Raw genomic sequence first — 21,419 nt, 5'->3', positions numbered from 1 at the left:
AGGTAACACCTGCTGGGTGCATTTTGGGCTTTCCAAAGCCCTCCAGCCCTAGGGAGCGAGCTGGGTGCCTCACCTCTGTGTCGCAGCGAGGTCGGATTTGTGCTCTAACCCAGACGTAGCTTCCCTATCACGGCACCGCTGGGTTACACGGCTGAAAAATCAGGAGGGGTAGTGCAGTGCAGTCAGACGAGCGCTGCCGTTCCCTTGTGTGTGTGATAAATGCAGCCAAGGGAGCTGATCCCAGAAAGGGGCAGGGTGGTGGTACCTGGCAGTGTTCCTGGGTCACACCGTCACCCAGGAGATGGGGGCAGGTGGAAGCTTTAATGAGGCAGAGCTCAGACGTCGTCTGGTGGCCTGTTCGGGTAAGCCGTGGTCTCGGGAGATCTCTTGGCAATGACGATAGCGGAGACAGTTGTGTTGTCTTGCTCTCCTGAGAGACACTCTTGGAAAATCACATATTCAGTGATTCCTTATTCAACAGCCCTCCTTCAGCCTGCTAGAGACAGATGGCTGCGGTTCAGGCTGCGTGTGTGTCCTGCTCCCGGCCGGCCGGTCCCGCTGCGCAGCCTTGTTCGGCCCCAGGAGCCGGGAAGCTCCGCAGCCGCCCACCCCTGCTCTGATTTATGGCAAGAGCGGGGGACCCAAACCCGTGGCGTTTGGGTTTAACTCTAGCTCTGTGAAACAGTGCAGAGTTTCTGCTTTCAGGCATCATTTTCAGGCACATCTCTGCTCTGGAAAGAGGTGAGCGCTGGAGCCGGGCTGAGCACTTGCAGAAACGGCCTTTCAGGGGTGAATTAGGCAAGCAGGAGGAGGAAGGCTCCCAGCTACCGGCTTGGTGCCCCTCTTGCTTCTACCATGGCTGAGCTTGGGGCAGGGGGGTCCTCTCCAGCTCCCCAGGCTAAGGAGCACAGCAGCCCCGGGGGAACCGGCTTTACCGCCTGCGCGGGGCACGTAGCTGTGTCCCCGGGTCCCCGGGTGCCAGGTCCCCAGGCAGCTCTCTCTTAGTCACGACTTGTTTCTAGCAGGATCAAGAGAAGCTTAGGGACTTTGAGGTTTTCCAAACCCCTTCAATTAACTTCTGGCTCACAGAGTTCACAGAATTTGCCTGAATTTATGGCCCATTTTTCCTTTAAATGCCTCTTTTCTTGGTTTTTTTTTTTTTTTCCAAGGATGATTCAATTCCTGAATGTTTTTCTAGCTAAAGGGCATCCTGTGCTTTGATATGGCAATGGGAGAGGCTCCGAGAGCTCTGCTGGCACCAGGAGCAGACCCTCGCCTCTCAGGATGCTGCATCTTCTCCAAAGGTCTCCCAGGTGGAGCAGGCACCAGGAGGGTTGTTCAGTTGAACTTTAGACCTCTCATGCCTTTAGAAAGAGGTGAAAAGATTGTGTCTGGTCTCGGTTTGCAATGCCGATGTTTACGTGGGCATGCCATTAAAAAGGTGCTCTGCCTGCGAGCCAACGTTTAAAGGTTAGGGTCGGAGTCATTTCCAAAACTGTGATTACCTCATGTGCTTGGCAAATTCTGTTTTTTATAGCAACTTTCCAGTCATGTAAATACAAAATCATCTTTTTTATCCAGCGTGCTTTTTAAATAATTTTTTTAAGCTGCCAAATTTGTTTTATGTGACTTTGAAAGAGAAGACTGCCTCTGGCTTAGACCACACATGCCAAGTTACCAATTTGTGTAGGCTGCTGCAATGTTTGTGCAGCATTTACGGCACCCCAGATGAAAGGCTCTACAGAAGGGCAAAGTACCCTGATTTTTATTATTGCTACTTTTGTCTGCTTCTGAAAATGGGGTTAGGACTGGGCTGACGCTTTCGGTCTAGTGATGGCACCACGTAGCAGAACCCCAGTGTGTGGGCTGGAACGGAGACCAGACCGACATCCGGAGAGTCAGGAAAACACAGGAGATTTAAAATTCACTGAGGTTTTGGGGATGGCGGCTGCCTTGCCACCCTGCACGGAGGGCGCGGGCAGCGAAGCCTCTGGGGCACGTCCCGCTGGGAGCTGCATCCCCTCCGACCTCCCTCTACGCTGGGAGAGGTGCCCAGGGGAGGCGCGGGGAGCAGGATCGGTCCTGTCTGCGCCGCCCTGCGGATGTAGGTCAGCAGAAAGCAGTGCTGAGCTATTTTGGCCACGGTGGCAATAATCCAGAGCGGTCTGAGCAGCGTTTGCCTTATCGTCCTCACGCACGCATCCCAAGCTCGGCGTGCACAAGCTGATGGTGACCTTGGTCTTCTGCCATGGGTTTGGGGTGCTCTGCCTTGCCCGGAGCTTACCGACGACTCCCCGAGCCAGCGGTGCTGCAGGAAGGGCCATCTCCTCTCAAAGCCCGGGGACGAGTTTCTTCAGCACAAAGGGGCTGAGCTAGGACCTGCCCCCTCCTTGTGGCTGCCGTCTGGCCTCATCCAGCCTTTCCAAGTGCCGTTCGCTCCTTCACCGGCCCCGGCGTGCAGCTGCGTGCCACGAGAGCTGGTGGTTGGAGCAAAGGATGCTCCTGAGGGCCCTGGGTGTTAATTCAGCATCTCCGTCCGGGCTCTGCAGGTACGGGCTGTCACGCCTGCCCACGCTGGCAGGTGGGCTGATACTCAGCAGGTCGCTTGTGTTTTTGCACGGCAGGTTGAAGCCCCAGAAGAGACCAGGCAGCGGCGCATCCCAGCCATGCGAGAACATCGTGGTCGCTTACTACTTCTGCGGAGAGCCGATCCCTTACCGTACCCTCGTCAAAGGGCGCGTGGTGACGCTGGGACAGTTCAAGGAGCTGCTGACCAAGAAAGGGAACTACAGGTAAGGGCTGCTCCCCGCATGCGGTATGGTGCCAGCAGGCTGTCAGTGACCCCCTGGTAGGTGCCGCTGCCAGGACGCAGCGGTGTTGCCCCCTCCAAGGTAAAGGAGCGTGGTGGAGGCAGGTCAGGGGGGCTCCTGGAGCCTTCCGGGAGGGCTCCCGCAGGTGATGGGGATGTGACAGCACGACCAAGGCGTTTTGGCTGTTGAAGAGGCAGGTTACAGGGATGAGGGAGATTGGGTTTTGTAGCAGAAACATCCTGCATCATGGTTTGCACCTTCAACAAAGCTGCTGAGCTGCCCTGCGGGGTCCTGGGCTGGTGAGGAGCAGCATCAGGCAGCGCTCAGGGATGCTGTGGGGAGCCCTCTGATTTCCAGAGCTGTTTCAGCTCCCCCCAGTTTCCTCCGCTGGGGACAGGGAGGTTGGGTCCTGCCGAGGCCCCAAAGCTGCCAGGCATGGGGTGCGTGTCTCTCCAAGTTCCCCCTTCCAAGTAGGAGCTGCCATGGGAAAGCCTACCTAGAAACGCTCCACCAACACGGGTGCCTCAGCCGCTGCTTTTGGGAGATCTCTGAGTGGGCTTGGATTCAGGGCTGGAGCTCCTGAGCATGCCGGCACAGATCCTGACCGCTCTTTTTTTTTGCTCACTGGGTGAGGGCAGGGGCAGAAGCGTGGCCGGGTACCTCCCCGGGTACCTCCACGGCTGGGGGAGCTGCTCCCCATCCGCCATGAGCTCAGGGCCATGGAAGAGCTGTACTCAGGTTTGGGAAGCGTGGTGCCTCCATGACCATTCACCTGCTTTTTTTTTTTCCCCTCTCTGCCCCCACGTTTCTGATTTTTCAGGTATTACTTTAAGAAAGTGAGTGACGAGTTCGACTGTGGTGTAGTCTTTGAGGAGGTGCGGGAGGATGACACCATCCTGCCCATCTTCGAAGAGAAGATCATCGGGAAGGTGGAAAAGATCGACTAAGCTCCAGGGCTGCCGAGGCATGAGGACAGGACTGTGAAAGACTCTGGGACCGGAGGAGAGGGCCTGGGGCGAACGCTGGCGGTGCTACCGCCTCGGGCGAGCCCAGGGCGCGGGGCGGCAGCCTGCTCCGGCACGGAGCCTGGGCAAGCTCCGGGTTGCCGGTGGACGCCGTTTCACCCCATGAACCTGCCAGTGGGAGCCTGGGCTCCCTCTCCATACCGAATATGAGTGTAATGTAGCATTGTACAGTGCATTAGAAAGTGTAATATGACCTTGTTTACTAAAGCTGCATATTTTTGATATATTGTAATAAAAGGAAAATATTTCCAATGTCACAGTGCTCTTATGTAAATGTAAAACATACAGGTACTGCAGAACTCGCCCAAAGTGTACAGCCATCCGTCAGACTCCGTCTGCTCCTCGCTCTCACGGCACGCTGCCCCAGCCCCCCGGCGTGGATGGCTTCGGAGCGCCGCAGGGGCAGAGCTGCTGTGCCCCCCCCCGCAGCGTGGAGGGGGCGGCCCTGCTCCGAAGGGGCCGTGGTCCCAGTTCACCGCCGAAGAGCATTGAGCCATTCGGAAAGAGTCGGTCTCTCGTCTCCCTGGCAGTCTCAGCTGCTGGACATGGTAGGATGGTTTTTGGTTTGTTTTTTTTTCCCCCTGAGCTTTCTTGCGACCAAGTAAGTCCCCGAGGGATAGAAGGGTCGGCGCCAGCTCTCAGGGCTGGGGGCTTCCCCGGGTGCGAGAAGTGGCTCGGAGCGGGGGCGGCAGGCTGGGCGCTGGCATCCCACGGCCAATGCGCTCATCCCTCCCCGTGTGCCCCCCGCCCCTGGAGAAGGATTCGCCTCCCAGGAGGGTGCTGCAGCTCTGCAGAGGGCCGGCACGGCACCCCTGTGCCTGGCGCCGACGTGCCCAAGCTCCCGGTGCTGAGCTCCGGCTTTGGTCGGGGGACTCTGTTTAGGAGAAACTTAGTAGGGGAAGGAACTGATGAGACACTAAATCTGAGGACAAAAAAAACCCCCGTCTTTTTATGGCTTCTGTGTGTGAGGGCACTGCAGCCCGCTGCCGAGAGCAAGGGGGGTTGTCGGTGCCGGTTAGCGGAGTTCACGTAGGGCCAGGTCGCCCGTGGGCAGCCAGCACCCTGGGAAGCCTCCTGGGCTTACTTGGCCGCAAGAAAGCTGGGGGCTGCGCCGATGCCCCCCCACCCTGCCCTCAGCCCTGCCAGTCTGGGCCATGCCCTGCTCCGGCACGGCCGTGGCTCTGCGCCGGCTCCTTCGGAGACCAACCCTCACCCGCCCGCAGGCACCAGGGTGGCCCCCGAAGCCGGGGGGGCTTCCACGTCAGCGCTCGCCCTGCCCGGCACTGCTCTCGGTCGCGGCAGCGCGTTGGAGCTGCCGGGGACCCCATGGCACCGCGCCAGGATGCAACTCAGCCTGTTGTATATGTCACCGAGTGCCTTTAAAACACGGTTCTGTGACTTGTCTATACACTACGTGAAGTCCAGCAAAATCTGCAATCGTTTTCAGCCCAGGAACAGCGTTACGAGCGTTTTTCCTCCCTGTTTTTTTAAGTTCTGATGGTGTTGTATCTGGTGAGGTTGTTAACGTGCCCGGGATTTCCGTCTCCCCCTTTTTTTCTCAGGGGGTCCCCTGTAAATATGTACAGCGGCCGCGCGGCCCCAGCAACGTCTCCTCTGCGTTCTCATGTGCTGACTTGTACAATGATCTTTTCAAAGGTACTTGGATAAAATGAAATAAAATCCCACGTCCCACCGCCTGCTGCTTTCTTCCTTCCCTGTGGAGCAGACGCCCGGGCTCCGGTGGCCGGAGGATGGGGCAGGTCAGGCGAAGGGCCCTGCTCTGGCACGTGGTGGGGCTGGGGTGGCCACGGGCTCCCTCGAGGGCTAGCCAGCCAGGTCCCGGCCCCGGGGGGGGTCACCCAGGGTTTGGGGGGATTGCCCAGGGTTTGGGCGCAGCAGGCCCATAGGGAGGGGATGGTGTTGGGGGGGGTTGGGGGATGCTGAGGGGTCCCAGAGGCTGTGAGCCAGGCTTAAGGGGACCGTTTAGAGCCCCGTGTTGGGCTTTTCTTGCCTTCCCCAGCTGTGCCGGCAGCTCCTGGGCCTGGTACACGATTGCGGAGCCCAGGCCTGGGAGCCAGGAAGGGGACAGTACCGGTACCGGATGGTGCCCTGTCACCCGCGCCCCGGCAGCCCAGCACAGGGGCCAGCGTGGAGAGCGCTGGGCTCCCCCCAGGCCGTGTCCTCTGTGGCCTCGGCCGCCCCGTGTCACCGCAGGGCTGCCAGGACAAGCAGCACGGAGAGGGCTGCGCTGGCTCAGCACCCCTGGGGAGGCAGAGGGCCCCTGGCAGCACCCCCCCTCCATGGGCAGGGCAGACACACACACCCCCCCCCAGGTTCAGCTGCCCGTCACGGTGGCTGCCAGCCCTGCTGTGTCCCCGAGACACGTGGGTGCGCCCCAAGACGTGCTGCTCGCAGGGCCACAGACACAGACCAGAGCCCGCGTTGTTTCCAGGTTGTTTATAGCAGGCACCCGAGCGGGACCAAGCGGGACGGGGCTCACAGCTCATCCCGGGGTTCGGCCGTCCCCAGCGGACTCGGCTCCTCCTTGCCCGTGCTGTTCCCCGGGGTCTCCGGCACCTGGGGAAGGCAGCGGTGAGGCACGGACGGACACACACCCGCTCCCTGTCCCCATCCCCATCCCGCAGGATCCGTCCTCCCACCCAGCAGAGGCTGGGGACCACCCTGGAGTGGGTGGGGGGTCCCCGGCCCTGGGGTGGGTGGGGGGAACCTCACTCACCGCAGGTGGCTCCTCAGGCAGCGTCCCCCCATTTTCCAGGAATTTGGAGAAGGTCTCCACGTCTCGGGCACTCTTGTACTCAACCATCTGGAGCCACGGGATGGAAGGGAGACGAGGGGTGACCTTGTGCCCCGGGTGCTGGCAGAGCCGGGGTGCCCCCAGGTGCCCCCACCTACTTTCCTGTCTGGCCCCGCGGGGAAGTAGTGCAGGGTGGGGAAGCCGTTGATGGTGATGTTCTCCAGCTCGTTGGCCGTGGCGTCCAACTCAGCGATGACGATGTTCTCGTGGTCCTTGTAGCGCTCGCCCAGCTCCTCCCAGGCAGCCGCCATCGCCTGGCAGTGGGAGCACCACGGTGCATCTGCAGGATGGGTGCAGTGCCGGGGGGCGAGCCAGGGGACCGGGGCTCTGCCAGGATCAGGGTGCAGCGTCCCCTGGCCGAGGGGTTGGGGACGGGGCTGGGGGCTGTCGCGGCAGGGGGCTGAGCCCCAGGGCAGAGGCCGTGGAGGGCCACGGGTGGCCCCAGCACTTACAGAACTTGACAAAGACGTTCTTGGTCTCATCGAACGCCACCTGCTCGAAGGTCTTCCCCACCAGGACTTTAACGGGTCGTGTGTCCCAGTCCTTGGGGGGCTCCGCGCTCAGCAGGTGGGGCTGTGGGGACACCGAGGATGAGCTGTGTCAGGGCCCCCATGGGGCACAGGCACTTGGGGGGCAACGGGCCCCCAGCCTGCAGCCAGGGGTGCTCCTTTAGAGCACCTCTTCCCTTCTGCTGCCATCCCAGTTCTGTGTAGCTCCACACTGAGGGTCTCCTGCTTCCTTTTCCGTAAGAAACCCCCACCCCCCCCCAAATCCTCAGGACTGGCAGCACAAGCACCAGCAAGCAGGTGGCTCGTGTTCACCACACAACTGCCATCATTAGGCTTCAGAGTTAACAGCCCACCGCTCACCACAGGGAAGCATCCTTGGTGCTGGTTGGCATGGCGCCACATCCCTCACCTTCACTTTGCCATCCAGCACTGCCTGGACAAAAGCACGTATGGCCGTGTCCGAGAAGACATCCCGGTCCATCCGGTACTTGCGGTTGTTCTCCATCTTGACTAGGCGCAGGGTGGGGGCATCATCGGGTTTCAGGCCAAAGAAGGGCAGGACATCAGCACCGTACCCAGCCACGTCCACCACCACGAAGAGCACCTGGGTGGAAGATGGGTGACACTGAGGCTGGGGTGCCCTGCAGCGACACACACCCCACCCACGTCCCTGCCATGGGACCTCCTCACCTTGCCCCGGAAGGTGCCGGCAGCTGCCCGGAAGCCATCCCGCAGCGCCAGCTGCGCTGATGATGACTTGTTGAGGAAGAGCAGCATGTGGTGGGGGATCTTGGCACCGAAGATCTGGTCAGAAGTCTGGGGAGGAGGAGGAGGGTGAGAGCCAGTGGGCCATGGCCCTCACGGGGATGGAGATGTGGCCGGGGCTGGGCCGTACCTCGTTGGTGAACTCCGTCACCAGCTCCAGGCTGTGGACGCGGAGCAGCTGGGTCAGCTCGGCCACATCCAGCCCCCGCTCTGGGTCCACAGGGAAGTCTGTCCGTCCCTCGTCGAACTGCCGAGGTGGGGGGTGGTGAGGGCTGGGGGGGGGATAACAAGTTGGCCTCACCACCCCCACCCCCAACACCCCCTCACCTTCTTGAAGAGGCAGACAGTGTCGGCTGCCAACCCGTACGCCTCGAAGAGCTCAGCTGCCTCAGCCACACCGAACAGCATGTCCACCACCTCGCTGGCCACATCGTAAAACGCCTGGGCTGCCTCGCTCCCCAGGTCCTGTGTGGCCACCCCGTGAGCAGCCACGGCCATGGCCACGGCCCTGATCCGGCCCCCACCTGCCCCAGCCCACCTTGAAGAAGCCGACGACCACCAAGTCCTGAGAGCCAACGAAGGCGGCGGCGGTGTCAGCGTCCTGCAGCAGCGTGGCGCTGGGGCCGGCCCGGCGCTGCATCCAGCGCACGATGCCCTCGGTGTCCATACGTCCTGTCACGTGGAGCAGGGCCCTGCCATCACCCCGGCCACCCCTCGCCGGGCTGCCACCCTCCTCCCATCCCATCAGCCCCGGCCACCCGTCTGCCATCACCAGGCTGCCACAGCTCTGCCGTCGGCTCCGGTCACCCACGCACCGTCACGCCGTGGCACTACCTGCCGTCACCTGCCCGCCATCACCGCACTGCCACCCGCTCACCATCCGGACACTGCCAGCCCTCTCGGTCACCCCGTCACCCACCCCTGCACCCCAACCTGCCCCGGCGTCGCTCTTGGTGGGTGCCACGGCCCTACCGGTGTAGGCGAGGGGGTGGGTGCGGTTGCCATTGCGGAAGAACTTGAGCGTGGGGTAGGAGGTGACGTTGAACTCGTTGGCCAGGGCTGTCTGAGCTGTGGCGTCCACCTTGCCCAGCCGCGCCGGGCTGGACTCGTTCCTCAGCGCGGCGGCTGCCCGGGCGAAGGCGGGGGCCAGCCGCTGGCAGTGCCCACACCACGGCGCATCTGCAGGCAGGGGACAGTGTCGGCGGCCAGGAGAGCACACACCCCGCGCGCGCACACACCACACACCCCCCCCCGCCCACCTGACTTTTCCATGTCCCAGTCCCCAGGGTGGACTTGGCGGGTGGCCGGGGCACGTAACGGCTGCGTGAGCCTGGTGGGCTCCAGCTCGTGCCCCTGCCCATCCCCATCCCGGCCCGTGTCCCTCCCCCCTCACCTTGTGTCCCTGCCCCGTGTCCCTGCTGTGTCCCATGTCCCTACTACACGTTCCCCGCCGCACACCTCTGCCCTGTGTCCCTGTCCCACGTCCCCGTCCCATGCCCCAAGCCCCTGCCCCTCTGACCCACAGCCTTGCCCCTGCCTGTACCCCTGCCCACACACCCCTCACCACCCTGTGCCCCATTCTTGCACCCATGCCCCTGCCTGTGCCCCTGCCCACATCTGCTTCTGCCCACCCCCTCGCCCGTGCCCCTGCCTGTGCCCCTGCCCACACCCCCTGCCCGCACCCATCCCCACATAGGCCCCTGCCCGCACCCCTGCCCGCAGCGGGGGCACTCACAGAACTCCACCAGCAGCAGCCGGTGCTCGCTCAGGGCACGGGCAAAGTTGTGCTCGTGGAGCACCAGGACATCGTCCTCCTCCCCGAGCTCGTCCGAGGCCACTTCGTCCTCCTCCTCCTCCTCCTCCTCCACCTCCCCATCCTCCTCCTCACCCCCCAGCGCCGGGCCCAGCCAGGCCAGCGACAGCACCAGCACCCAAACCAGCCGGGCGCCGCAGCCCCGCATGGTGCCGCAGGCAAAGCCGGTGCCGGGGGGCAGGGGAGAACCCAGATAAGGGCCGCAGGGCGGGTGGTGCCGGTCCCCTGGGGCTCGTGGCCCTCCGCTACTGGCTGCCCGGCACCGCCGATAAGGCAGCCGGACCAGGTGGCCGTTTTCCGGCCTCCCGTCCCCACAGGGAACCTGGCCCTGCCAGTGGGACGGGGACGGGGGGGAGCCCGGGCAGAGCCGACGGGGGCACGGACACACCAGTAAGAGACCAGTCTGTAGGGTTTAATGGCAATGGAAGAGCACAGCCTGCGACCGGGCACGGCGCCGCCACGACGGGGTCACGGCCCCGGCCCCAGCGATGGGGATGCCGCGGGGACCAGGCGGGTGTTGGTATTTAAAAAAAAACAGCAATTAAAAATAACTTTGGTTGCGAAGACCACGACCGCGGGCGCCCACTCGCTAAGGAACCCCCCCACCCACCCACCCACCCTTCACACAACCGGGGCGAGCACGGCGGCGCCGGCGAGGTGTCCCCTGGGATGGCAGGCACCGTGTCCCCGAGCTGGCGAGGGGAGGGGGGACACCGGGGTGCGGGTGGGGGGGTCAGTCCTCCCAGCCCTTCTTTATGCAGAGGCCCCACTCCCAGGAGAGATGCTCCATCTTGTCATCATCGGTGACGAGGGAGCGGACGCGGTAGGAGCCCCGTGCCAGCCAGCCCCGCGGCGCCTCCTCCGACGGCGTCACCACCTCGTACTCCTCGGCCCGCGGCGCGTAGCTGCCCACCATGAAGACGTCGCGGTCCACTGGGCAAGAAGGGGAGAGGCGGGATGGGTTAGCAGTGCTGGGGCAGCGCCCCCCCCACCCCCAACCCCCCTGGCCTCACTCACCGGGCCGACCCCGGCGGTAGGTGAGGTGCAGGCACCGCAGCCCGCAGACAATCTCCCTGTTCACCTGCGGGCAGAGGGTAAGGGTGTCATGGGTGCTGCCCCACGGCAGGGTGCCCCCAGCCCTGGGGACCCCTGGCCGTGGGTGGGGGGCACCCACCATTAACACCCCGTCCTGACCCCCCCCTCCAGGATCCTGCCTCTCGGGCACAATGAAGGGTGGCAGAGACCCCCAGGAGAGGCAGGGACCCCCGGGAGAGGCAGGGACTGGGGGGGGGCAGGGACTGGGGGGGGGCAGGGACCCTGGCGTGGCAGGGATGTTGGGTGCAGCGAGGATTCCCGGGGTGGCAGGGACCCAGGAGGGCAGGGACCCCCGTGGGGGCAGGGACCCCGGGGGTGAGGGGTGGAGGGCAGGTGCCTCAAGGCAGCAGGGAGCCCGGGGCGGGGGGGCAGAAGGAACCCCATGGAGACACATGGGAAGAGGGACCCATGGAGAGCAGGGACCAGATGGGACAGGGACCCTGGGGTGTGCGGGCAGGGACCCCAGGGGGCAAGGACTGCGGGCAGGGTCTCCTGCCAGCCAGTGGGCATGGGGCACCATGCACCCGCCTCACCTTGAAGGACACCTTCACCCTGTAGTCCACCCCCTCCTTCAGCACAAAGGCCTGGCCCCGCAGCACCTCCAAGTCTCCTGTGCAGGGAGATGGCCCATAAGCCTGGCACCCCTTCCTCCTCCTCCTCCTCCTCCTTCCATGGGTGCCCCCACCACTCACCTGTCAGGTCCATGGTGATGGGCCCCGGCGCCTGCTCACACATCAGGGTGAGCCTCGTCACCTGCACGTTGGGCACGCTGGCATCTAGGGACAAGCGGCAGGGCGCAGACCTTACCCACCCGTGCCCAGCCCACCGCTGCCGGCACCTGGGGGCTGCCCGCGCCCTCTGTAATGGCGTGAAGGGCCGTGGTGCCCATGGCGGGGGTGCCGGGCAGGAGATCAGAGGCGTCTCAGGCCGGCCCCAACCTTGGCATCACCACCTTTGGGGTAAGGCCAGGTTTAAGAGGGCCCAGCCACGGGTATCTCTCGGGGTGCGATGCTCCCTGGCTCGGGAGCGGGCCGAGGCGGGCGGGGAGGACGCAACACACGCAGGCAAAGGCATCGCTCGAGTGGGCGCTGGCCTCATTGCACCCCGACAGCCCAGCCTTCGCCCCATCGGCAGCTTGCACCCCACCAGCCCGCACACAACCCCTCCCCCAGCTTGCAGACACCCCATCGTGCACACATCATGCACCCCATTGGTTTGCACACGCACCCCTTCCCTAGCTGCCATGCACCCATCAGCCAGCACACCGGGGTGCTGGGCCCGTGGAGCACCCCGGGCCCCGCAGACACCGAGGGCAGCACCGGGCTGGGGTGGCTACTGTGGGTGCCATGGGGAGCAGGGGGCATCGGCTGGGCACCGACACCCGTGCCACCCCGAGCCCTCCCAGCTGCTCGCTCTGTCTCTGTCATCCCAATGAATTTCCCGGTCCCTTGTAACTGTTCCTATGGAAACTGCAGCGGTGATCCCGTAACCAAGGCAACCGGGGTCCCCGGGCAGCCGTTTCCCTATCGGCAGGGGGATGCCGGGGTCTCCGCAGAGGTGTGGGGGGGTACAGGCAGCACCTGCGGGCAATGCCAGTCGGGACGCACCCTCCCTGCTGGGGATGTCCCACGGGTGCTGGGGATGCCTGAGCTGACCCTGCATCCTCCAGCCGGGGTGCCGGGGTGCCCAGCCCCGGCAGGCAGCCCCCGGCCTTACCCACGGCAGCAGGGATGGCACCCAGCAGCGCCTGCTTGTACTTCCGCAGGCTCTCGTCCCCCGGGTCCAGCTCCTGGATCTCCCGCAGGCTCTTCTTCTCCGGCGTCTTGTACGCCAGGGCCACGTCGGCATCCTCCTCCTCCTCCTCCTCCAGCGACAGCGTCACCCCCTCCTTGTCAGCCATGATGTCTGCGGGGGACAGGCGGTGGCAGTCCTGCCGCCCCGGGGACACCCTGGGGGACACCCCCCCCCACCCCCCGACACGCAGGCACTGATGGGCAGGGGGTTGGCCGAGCGGGGACGCGCCACGGATGGATGGGGGCAATCCCCCATGGGGCAGCCGAGTTGCCCCCAACCCCCCCCCGCTCGGGGCCATGGGGATGCCGCCAGGCTCTGTGTCCCCCGGGCCCGGTGGCACAGCTAAGACCTGAGGCGTTGCCGCCGGCTGCATTTCCGCACGGTCATGGAGCAACACAAGCTGGTGCCTACGTGGTGCGCACAGTCCAGGGGGTGCTTGCAGCCCACTGCGGCCTGCAGGCGTGCTTCACACCCCGTCACCCGGAGAGGTCCTTGTCACCACCCCGTGGCCCCCTCCAACCCCAGTGGGCAGCCACCAGCCCCATCTCCCACCCCAAACCCAAACCACCAGCGGCTGCAGAGAAAAACAACACAAAAAAACCCAACAAAAAAAAAAACCAACAAAAAACCCAGCTCTGGGGCAAACGGTGGCTCCGGTAAGTGCCAGGCTGCCGGAGGGCACAAGGGTGGGCGACGTCCCCATGGCCCCTGACTCTGCCCTGCCCGCTGCATCGCCCCCCCACGCCCTCCTGACTGCAAGCACTGAGCTCCCCAAAGCGCCTGGAAAGCCCGTCCCTGGGGACGTGCTGGGGGGACAGCCTGGGGCAGGTGCCACCGCGCTCAGCCCCCAGGGCGAGCTGTGTGGGTCCCCCGGGAGCGGTGGTGACCGGGGTGCAGAGCCATGGCCCTGCTGCACCTCTGGGCCCCCAGCGAAAGCAGAGGCCCTGCACCCCGGGGTGCCCGGCTGTCACGGCAGCGTGTGGCACCTGGCCATGCTGGCTCCCACCCCAGGGACGCACCCGCCCAGGGGCTCGCCCAGCCCGGCGTGAGCTGCGGGACAGCGCGGTGTGCGCAGGGTGCCACAGGCCGGGATGCGAGGTGGTGGCGGGGGGGGGTGGCTGGGTGGTCCCCTGCCCCCCCGGGATGCTGCGGTCCCCCAGGGCCTGGGGTGATGCTCCCAAACGCCCCCGGTGCCCGGGCTGATGCTCACCTGTTGGGGAGCCGAGGCGATGCCCGCCCCGGGGCGATGCCCACCCCAGCCCCCCCCCCCCCCGGCGATGACACCCCCACCCCCACCCCCCCCCGGGCACCCAGGCGCTGTCCCCATCCCCGTCCCCCCCCCCCCAGCCGCGGGGCCGCCGCCGCTCACCTCGGTAGCAGAGCGCCAGCCAGAGCAGCTCCAGCAGCTGCCCGCCGGCCTCGCACACATCCAGGCCGAGCATGGCCGGGCCGGGCCGGGCCCGGCGCCCCCCGGGGCCGGGCGGGGCGACCGCTGCCGGGGCCCGGGGCACGGCTCTGCCGGTGTCGGCGGCTCCGCCGGGGCCCTCGGCCGCGCTCCTCCCGCCCGCCGCCTCCCGCGCTCGGCGATGCCGGTTGCTCCGCTGCGCTCCCCGCCGCCGCCGCCGCGCTCCCCCCCCCCCCCGCCCCCCGCCGGCGCTTCCCGCTGCGCTCCCCGGCGCTGGCCCGGCGCGGCCCGGCGGGGCGGCGGCGGCGGCTCCCGCAGACGCGGCGGCTCCGCTGCCCGCCCCCGCCCGCCCCCGCCCCTCGGCGCCGGGCGGCTCCAGCCCCGCCGCTCATGGGCGGCGAGACTGCAGTGAGCTCATCCGCCGTGCGCGCCCGCGCAGCGCCTGCCCGCGCTGCCCGCTCCCTGCCCGCACCCGGCAAGCGCCCAGTCCGCGCTGCCCGCTCCCTGCCCGCTCCCTGCCCACGGCCCCCGCACCCTGCCAACACCCTGTCCGCGCTGCCAGCACCCTGCCCGCACCCCGCGAGCATCCTGCCCGTACCCCGAATGCGCTGCCCGCACCCTGCCCGCACTGCCCGCACGCTGCCCGCACTTCACTCCGCGCTGCTCACACCCTGCCGACACCCCGCACGCCCTGCCTGCACCCTGCCCGTGCTCTGCCTGTATTGCCGGCACCCTGCCCGTGCCCTGCCCGCCCCGCCATTCCAACAGCCACAGTGTTTCTCCCCCCGCCGCCTGCACCCGGCGGCCCACCGGCTCGGCCGTGGTAGCCCCCGAGGGCCCGGGGCCAGCCCTGCGCTCCCCCCCCGGCAGAGCCGCGGCCCCGGGCGGCGGGGGGGGGGGTGGGGGTGCGGGGGGGCCGCGCCGCAACGGGCCGGTCCGTGGGACCCGTGGGCAGGGCGAGGGCCGGTCTCGGGGGGACACCAGGGACCGAGGGGGGCCGGGATTCGGGGCCGCCGCGTACCGGGGTGCCCGTCGGGGCGGCCGGCGCAGACGGCGGCAGCGACGGGGAGGGGGGGGCCGGGCCGGGCCGGGCCGGGCGGGGCGGGAGCGGGCGGGGCCGGGCGGAGCAGTGCGGGGCGCGCACCCGCGATGACCATCGGCGGCCCCCGCGGCCGGCACCGCCGCCTCCAGATGCCCTGTCTGCGCAAGGTGAGCCGACACCGGCACCGGTACCGGTACCGGTACTGCCACCCGCACCGGCCCCCTCGGGCGGCGGGCACCGCCGCCGGGACCGGGCACTGGCACCGTGGGGATCGGGCACCGCGGGGACCGGGCGCTGAGACTGTGGGGACCGGACACGGCACCGGGCAACGCGGGCGTCGGGGATCGGGCACCGGGCACCGCCGGCGGCACGGGGGGGGGTCAGGATCGCCGGGGACCGGGTGCCAGCACCACCCCGTGTACCGCGGGACAGCGGGCACCATCCCGGCCCCGGGGCACCGCCCCACGCGGGGACACCCACGGGCGGCACCCGGGAGCTCCGGGCTCAGCCCCTGCCCCCCGGCCCGGCGTGCGGCCACAGCCCCGGTAGAGCTCGGTCCCCAAAACCGGGGCTCCCAGGCCAGGGGATGCCGGCAGGCTGGGTGCCCGCACCTCCAGCAGCGCACGCTCACCCGGCTGCTGGGTGCCCAGGTCCGGCTGCAGGGTGCCGGGGTGACCCTGGGATGGGCACAGGGTGCCCAGGTCCAGCTGCAGGGTGCTGGGCTGACCCTGGGATGGGCACAGGGTGCCCTGGGTCAGGGCAGGGGGAGCCAGGCTGTGCCCAAGCCCGGTGCCCCCGGCCGGGGGGCTGAGCATGGTGGGTGCTCACCCGGCAGATGGAGCGGATGATCGTCAGCATGCAGGACCCCGACATGGGCATCAAGATGAGGAACCAGCGCCTGCTCATCACCGTCATCCCCCATGCCATGACAGGTGGGTCCCTGTGGTGGGGCGACCTGTGAGGCACGTGGGGTGAGGGAGGCGTGTGGGTGCTCCCCGGGCAGCTCCAGTGCTGCACCCAGCACCCAGCCCTGTGTCACCCGGCGCCACTCGCTTCCCCGCATCCACGGGTGCTCAGCGCTGCAGCTGGGATCAATTATGCATCGGCTGAGCAGGGCGGGCACTCTCTGGGGCGGGCGGCCCAGCACGTCCTTAGCAGGGCCCCCGTCACCCTGTGTGACCCCCTCGGCGCCCGCCTTGCCGCACCGGGGTGCCCCAGCCTGGGAATTTCCCGTGCCCGGTCTGGGGGACCCCATCACACCCCACTAATGCTGCCTCGGTCCCCAGGGAATGACATCGTGGAGTGGCTCATCCAGAAGTATGGCATCTCCGAGGAGGGTGAGTGCCTCGCCGTGGGTGGCCAGCACCACCGGGCGACTGGGGCTGCCAAGCCCCCCCCGTGCAGCCCCCGCTCCTGCTCCCCCAGAGTCGCTGCACCTTGGCAACCTCATCGTGAAGCACGGCTACATCTACCCCCTCAAAGACCCTCGCAGCCTGGTGCTGCGGGCGGACGAGTCGCCCTACCGCTTCCAGGTACGGCCCCACCGGCAGCGCGGGTGCTGCCGCAGCCCCGGGACCCCCCTCAACTTGGCACCATGGCACCCCGCGGCATGTGCCTCAGCCTCTCCCCCCTCTCCTCAGACCCCCTATTTCTGGACCAGCACCAAGTGGCCGGCCACGGAGCTGGACTACGGTAGGTGCCACCGCGCCGCTGGCACCGGCGCGGGCTGCGGCCCCTTCCTGGCTCCGCCTGAGGTGCTGCCGCTCCTCTTGCAGCCATTTACCTGGCCAAGAAGAACATCCGCAAGCAGGGCGAGCTGGTTGAGCACGAGAAGGTGAGCGGTGCCCTCCTCACAGCTGTGATGAGCTCGGGGGGGGGGTCTCAGCTCATCCAGGAGCGGGGGGTCACCCGTGGGGCTCAGCCTGTGCTGGTGGGGTGACGGGACCCAGAGCCAGGTGAGGGGACACGTGTCACACTGGGCCCACGGGGGTGACACTGCCACTCCCCAGGACAACTACAACCTCCTGCACAAGCGGATCAACCACACGTGGGACTTCGTGGTGATGCAGGCGCGGGAACAGCTCCGGTGAGTGCGGGCACGGCATGGCACCGCTGCAGCCTGGGAGATGCCGGGGATGGAGCACCCTTAGGTGCTGGCACGGGCGGGCAGGATGCCAGCGCCTCCCCACTGCCTTTGCATGGGCAGGGCGGCCAAGCAGCGGCGGAAGGGCGACCGCATCGTCATCGACTGCCAAGAGCAGGCGTACTGGCTCGTCAACCGGCCCCCGGTGAGGACGGGCTGGGGGTGGGGGGAGAGGGGTGCCAAGGCTGGCGGGTGCAGCCCTGGGCAGCACCCCGGCACTGGACACGGCCCCGGCCCGGGGGGCAGAGCCAAGGGTCCCGCCAGCCCCGGCGCGATGCTCTCGTTGCAGCCGGGAGCCCCCAACGTGCTGGAGCAGGGCCCTGAGCGCAGGAACTGCCACACCACCCGTGTCCAGCTGGTGAGTGGGGGGGGGGGGGCCGGGCACCCCCGGGGCTGCCAGCGGGCACAGGGTGCAGCCACCCATGTGTGTTGGGGTGCCGAGCTGCCCCAGCGGGTGTCCGGCCATCCCACCCCAGGCTGTGCCTAGATTTTTGGGAGGGGGGGCCCCAGCTCTGCTAACATCCGTGTGTCCAGCCTGTCCCCCCGCCCCGGCTGAGCTGGGGAGTCCCTGTGTTTGCTTGTGCACTCACCACCCTCCGTGCTAGTCCTGGCACCCCGGGGTGCCCACAGCCACCACTGGGCCCTTCCCCGTGTCATCACCCCACTAACGCTGCCGCAGCCCCCCGCCCAGCCCCTCCTCACTAACCACCCGCTTTCTCTCCTCTGCGCCCTGTGCCGTGTCCTCTGCCCACGTAAGTGTCACTAACCCGGGGCCGGTGCCATGCCGGGGCGGGGGGGGTGGATGCCGGGGTTCACCCCGCGGGCTGCGCCGGCTGAGCCAGGAGGGGTGTGGGGATGAGGCCGGAGGCCACGAGGATGGGCCACGGGGTGGCCACAAGGCAAAGAGGGGGGCTGGATGCTGGGTCCTTGCCCACAGTGGTGCTGGGCAGAGCCGGTGGGCACGATGTCCCAGCCCCGCCGTGCCCTCACCCGGCCCCGCGCGTCTCTTGCAGACCAAGAACATGGATTACTACAAGCGGGAGGTGAGCGGGGCGAGGGGCGGGGGGTGGCTCCCGGGGGGGGCACGGGCTGCCGGGCACCCCTGACACCTCCCCCGCGGCCGGCCCCAGATCGAGTACTGCAGGAAGGCCATGGCCAGGACCAGGGTGAAGTCCTCCATCTGCCTCGAGGGGTGAGTGGCTGGCGGCCGCCCCGGCCGCGGGCAGGGTCCCCATCGGGGTGACAGGGGCAGTGGCATCGCTGCGGCCGGCCGCTGGCACCACAGCACCCGTGCTGCCATCGCCCTCGGCGGGGAGCGGAGCCGAGGCTCTGGGGTCATCGCAGAGCCCGAGCGCGTCCCCACCACGTCCCCACGGTGGCCAGGAACGGTGGCAGTGGTGGGATGGTGGCCCTGGCCGCCTCCAGCCACCGGCTCCTGGCAGGTACATCAAGTTCAACGAGCAGTACGTGCCCCACGACCCCATCATGTCTGGCTGCCTGCCCAGCAACCCCTGGATCACGGACGACACCACGTACTGGGCCATGAATGCCCCCACGTAAGCACCCACGCAGGGGCTGCCAGCCCTCGGCCCCAACCCGCAGGACGGGGTGCGGGGTCGTGCAGGAAGCCATGGGCTGTCCGCTGCCAGCCCTGACACCGGTGTCACCCACAGGGTGCCGACCCCCACGAAGCTGCGCGTGGAGCGCTGGGGCTTCAACTTCAGTGAGCTCCTTACCGACCCCCTGGGCCGGGCACAGCTCCTCGAGTTCCTCAAGAAGGAGTTCAGCGGTGAGCAGCCCCAGCCTCGCACCCCCCACCCATTGCCCCATCCCAGCACCCCCAAACCCATCGTCCCATCCCAGCACCCCCAGACTCACCAACCTGTCCCAGCACCCTCCAGACCCGCCACCATGTCCAAGTACCACCAGACTCAGTGCCCTGTGATGGCACCCCCTGATCCACTGCCCCATCCTGGCACCCCCAAACCCACCACCACACCCCAGTAACTCTTGACCAACCTACCCTGGCAGCCCCCTGACCCACCACCACATCCTTGCCCCCCCCGACCCACTGCCACGTCCCAGTATCCCTGGACCCACCACCCCACATTGCACCAGCTGGCTCCATCCCAGGGGGTTTGGCCCCACAGTTGGCTGCGTCATGGACCTGGGGGGACATGTCCCCATCCCCAACACCATGTCCCCCTCCCCAGCTGAAAACCTGAGCTTCTGGGAGGCGTGTGAGGAACTGCGCTATGGGGAGCAGTCCCGCATCCCCGAGATCGTGGACTCCATCTACCAGTGAGTGCCAGCGCGGTGAGGGTTTGGGGGGGGGGGCTGGGGTTTGGGGGGGGGTCCAGGCCACCGTGGTGCTACATCCCACTGTGGGGCTGGGTACCCACCACCGGCTGCAACTCCCCAGGCAGTTCCTGGCTCCCGGGGCCACGCGCTGGGTGAACATCGACAGCAAGACCATGGAGCGGACACTGGAGGGCATCAAGACGCCCCACCGCTACGTGATGGATGACGCCCAGATGCACATCTACATGCTGATGAAGAAGGTGGGTGAGGGCAGGGCAGGGCTGGGCAGGGTTGGGCAGGAGCCTGATGCCTCTGCTCGCCCAGGACTCCTACCCACGGTTCCTCAAGTCGGAGCTCTACAGGAACCTCCTGGCCGAGGCCGTCATCCCCCCAGAGACCAAGAAGCGGTGAGGGCAGCAGGGGCCGGACCCCCGGGGTGCTGGGGTGGTCCCCGCCGGTGCTGATCCCGCTCTGCCCGCAGGGTCTTCCCCTTCATGCGCAAGCAGCGGCACTCCAGCCCCAGCCCGGCCCTGCTCCTGCCAGCGGGCGATGCCGAGGAGAGGAGCAGGGGTCCCGCGGCTGCCCCCGTCCCCGAGGAGGAGAGCTGAGGGCCCCGGTACCCCACCGACGTGGGACCCCCCCCCGGCCCAGTGCCCTCCGGCTCAGCCGCAGCCCCCTGCCCAGCACGCCCCAGCCCTGCCGCAGGACTCTGCCGGCAGTAGCACTGAAGGAGAGAAGCCATACGCCCCCCCCGGCAGCCCCCCACCCCTGGCCAGGCCCCCCTGCAGCCCCCGCTCACGTCCCTGCACCCTCCTCTCCCTTGGGGACCCGGCCTGGTGCAGGGTCACCCCCCTTCAGCCCCCCACCCCAGGCACAAGCCGCAGAGACAATAAAGCCCCTGTGGGGAAACGCTGCGGCTCCCGTGGTTTTCGGGGAGGGGGGGACCAGGGAGGTGGCTGCGGGTGGGGGGTGCACATGGTGGTGGCCACCCCTATCTGGATTTGTGTCCCCAGAGGCTGGCAGCAACCCCTGCCCCTGCCTGCAGCACCCAGCATGGGTGCAGACCCTAGGCAGGGGGGGACCAGCCCCTCCAAAGGCCCATGGCACAGCCACCACCTACGGCTCTGCTTGCTCCGAGGGGTAAAACCAGGCCCCGTTGGCAGCCCCAGCTGCCCTCCTGGCACGGCCAAGCTGGCACTCGGGGCACTCAGCCCCCGGCAGCCACCGGTGCACCCACGTACAGCCCCCGGGGAGGAAGAAAAGGCCTTTCGAGCAGGGCCGGGGGTGCCTCCGGCCAGCAAACCCCGGCTGCAAGGGCCCCGCGGGCTGGCAGTGGCACGCAGGGAGCGGGGCTGGCAGCTGAGCCGCTCTCCCAACCCACGGCCTGTTAATCTGAACAGAGACCGAGGATCTGGCGGCAGGATTATTCTCTTCCCTGGAGCCAAGCCCCAGCTGCAGGGGATTAACGCTGGTGGTTACATAAAGGAGAGGGGGGCTGGTGCCTCGGACCCCAGCCCGCCCCGCACGCACCCAGGGATCTGCACAGTGGAGCAGGCTGGGGACATCCCCAGCCCCTGAACGACCAAGCGGTGCCAGCCCGCACCCTGGCCAGCGAATGGCACGGGTGCTCGGGATGCTCGGGACGGTGGCATCCTTCCCTGCCGCAGAGCTCGGCACCCCCGACACGGAGCAGGGGCTGTTTCTGTTTCTCAGCTCGACGCTGGGGCCTTGGGGCAGGGGAAGCTGCAGGAGCCTCGGTCACAGGATGGAGCTTGGGACATGGGCGCTGGCAGCCACCGGGCAGCGACAGATGGTCCCACGCTCCAGGAGACACCGCCTGCCACGCGGCTCCCTCTGGCTTGATCCAAATCCAAGCCCCGGAGTGAGATTTTCATGCTGACA

At 67.2% G+C, this 21,419-nt stretch overlaps 4 protein-coding genes across 4 annotated transcripts in view; 2 read left to right on the top strand and 2 right to left on the bottom strand.

Annotated features, from left to right (window-relative positions):
- The window catches only part of AXIN1 (axin 1), a 73,767-nt gene extending 69,675 nt beyond the window's left edge, over window positions 1–4,092 (top strand). The window contains exons 9-10 of the mRNA XM_075767779.1: window positions 2,625–2,792; window positions 3,631–4,092. Of these exons, the coding sequence (XP_075623894.1) occupies window positions 2,625–2,792; window positions 3,631–3,757 (295 nt within the window). The 3' untranslated portion in view covers window positions 3,758–4,092. The remainder of the gene's footprint in view (window positions 1–2,624; window positions 2,793–3,630) is intronic.
- A 2,185-nt stretch (window positions 4,093–6,277) lies between these two features.
- PDIA2 (protein disulfide isomerase family A member 2) lies at window positions 6,278–9,976 on the bottom strand. The gene is made up of 11 exons (XM_075767793.1): window positions 9,660–9,976; window positions 8,897–9,103; window positions 8,463–8,596; window positions 8,252–8,389; window positions 8,055–8,171; window positions 7,850–7,975; window positions 7,569–7,763; window positions 7,103–7,223; window positions 6,749–6,930; window positions 6,573–6,659; window positions 6,278–6,412 (listed from the first exon to the last, which is right to left on the bottom strand). The coding sequence occupies exons 1-11, from the start codon at window positions 9,883–9,885 to the stop codon at window positions 6,332–6,334; spliced, it is 1,614 nt and encodes a 537-aa protein (XP_075623908.1). The 5' UTR covers window positions 9,886–9,976; the 3' UTR covers window positions 6,278–6,331.
- Window positions 9,977–10,128: 152 nt separating this feature from the next.
- Window positions 10,129–14,438, bottom strand: ARHGDIG (Rho GDP dissociation inhibitor gamma). The gene is given in 8 exon segments (XM_075767795.1): window positions 10,129–10,670; window positions 10,755–10,818; window positions 11,366–11,442; window positions 11,525–11,608; window positions 12,549–12,737; window positions 13,996–14,142; window positions 14,145–14,319; window positions 14,322–14,438. Coding segments are annotated over 8 exon segments (1,038 nt in total). The 5' UTR covers window positions 14,424–14,438; the 3' UTR covers window positions 10,129–10,470.
- Window positions 14,439–15,116: 678 nt separating this feature from the next.
- RGS11 (regulator of G protein signaling 11) lies at window positions 15,117–20,431 on the top strand. The gene is made up of 17 exons (XM_075767672.1): window positions 15,117–15,240; window positions 15,909–16,005; window positions 16,360–16,410; window positions 16,499–16,605; window positions 16,714–16,765; window positions 16,849–16,907; window positions 17,083–17,159; window positions 17,280–17,361; window positions 17,506–17,574; window positions 18,230–18,259; window positions 18,347–18,408; window positions 18,659–18,772; window positions 18,890–19,005; window positions 19,430–19,517; window positions 19,639–19,777; window positions 19,842–19,924; window positions 19,999–20,431. Exons 1-17 carry the CDS (start codon window positions 15,181–15,183, stop codon window positions 20,123–20,125), a joined length of 1,413 nt encoding a protein of 470 aa, XP_075623787.1. The 5' UTR covers window positions 15,117–15,180; the 3' UTR covers window positions 20,126–20,431.
- Window positions 20,432–21,419: the final 988 nt, after the last annotated feature.

The sequence above is a fragment of the Balearica regulorum genome, chromosome 15, assembly GCF_011004875.1.
Source record: "Balearica regulorum gibbericeps isolate bBalReg1 chromosome 15, bBalReg1.pri, whole genome shotgun sequence".
Classification (NCBI taxonomy): domain Eukaryota; kingdom Metazoa; phylum Chordata; class Aves; order Gruiformes; family Gruidae; genus Balearica; species Balearica regulorum.
The sequence above is the reverse complement of the archived record's forward strand: the minus strand, read 5'-3'. Positions and strand labels throughout refer to the sequence as shown.

Coding starts and splice junctions, on each gene's coding strand:
- PDIA2 (XM_075767793.1), bottom strand. CDS start 9,885: ATGCGGGGCTGCGGCGCCCGGCTGGTTTGGGTGCTGGTGCTGTCGCTG. Junction 8,597..8,896: donor CCACCCCCTCGCCTACACCG/GTAGGGCCGTGG, acceptor TCCACGTGACAG/GACGTATGGACACCGAGGGC. Junction 8,172..8,251: donor CTGTCTGCCTCTTCAAGAAG/GTGAGGGGGTGT, acceptor CCACCTCGGCAG/TTCGACGAGGGACGGACAGA.
- RGS11 (XM_075767672.1), top strand. CDS start 15,181: ATGACCATCGGCGGCCCCCGCGGCCGGCACCGCCGCCTCCAGATGCCC. Junction 18,409..18,658: donor TCCTCCATCTGCCTCGAGGG/GTGAGTGGCTGG, acceptor GGCTCCTGGCAG/GTACATCAAGTTCAACGAGC. Junction 19,778..19,841: donor TCTACATGCTGATGAAGAAG/GTGGGTGAGGGC, acceptor CTGCTCGCCCAG/GACTCCTACCCACGGTTCCT.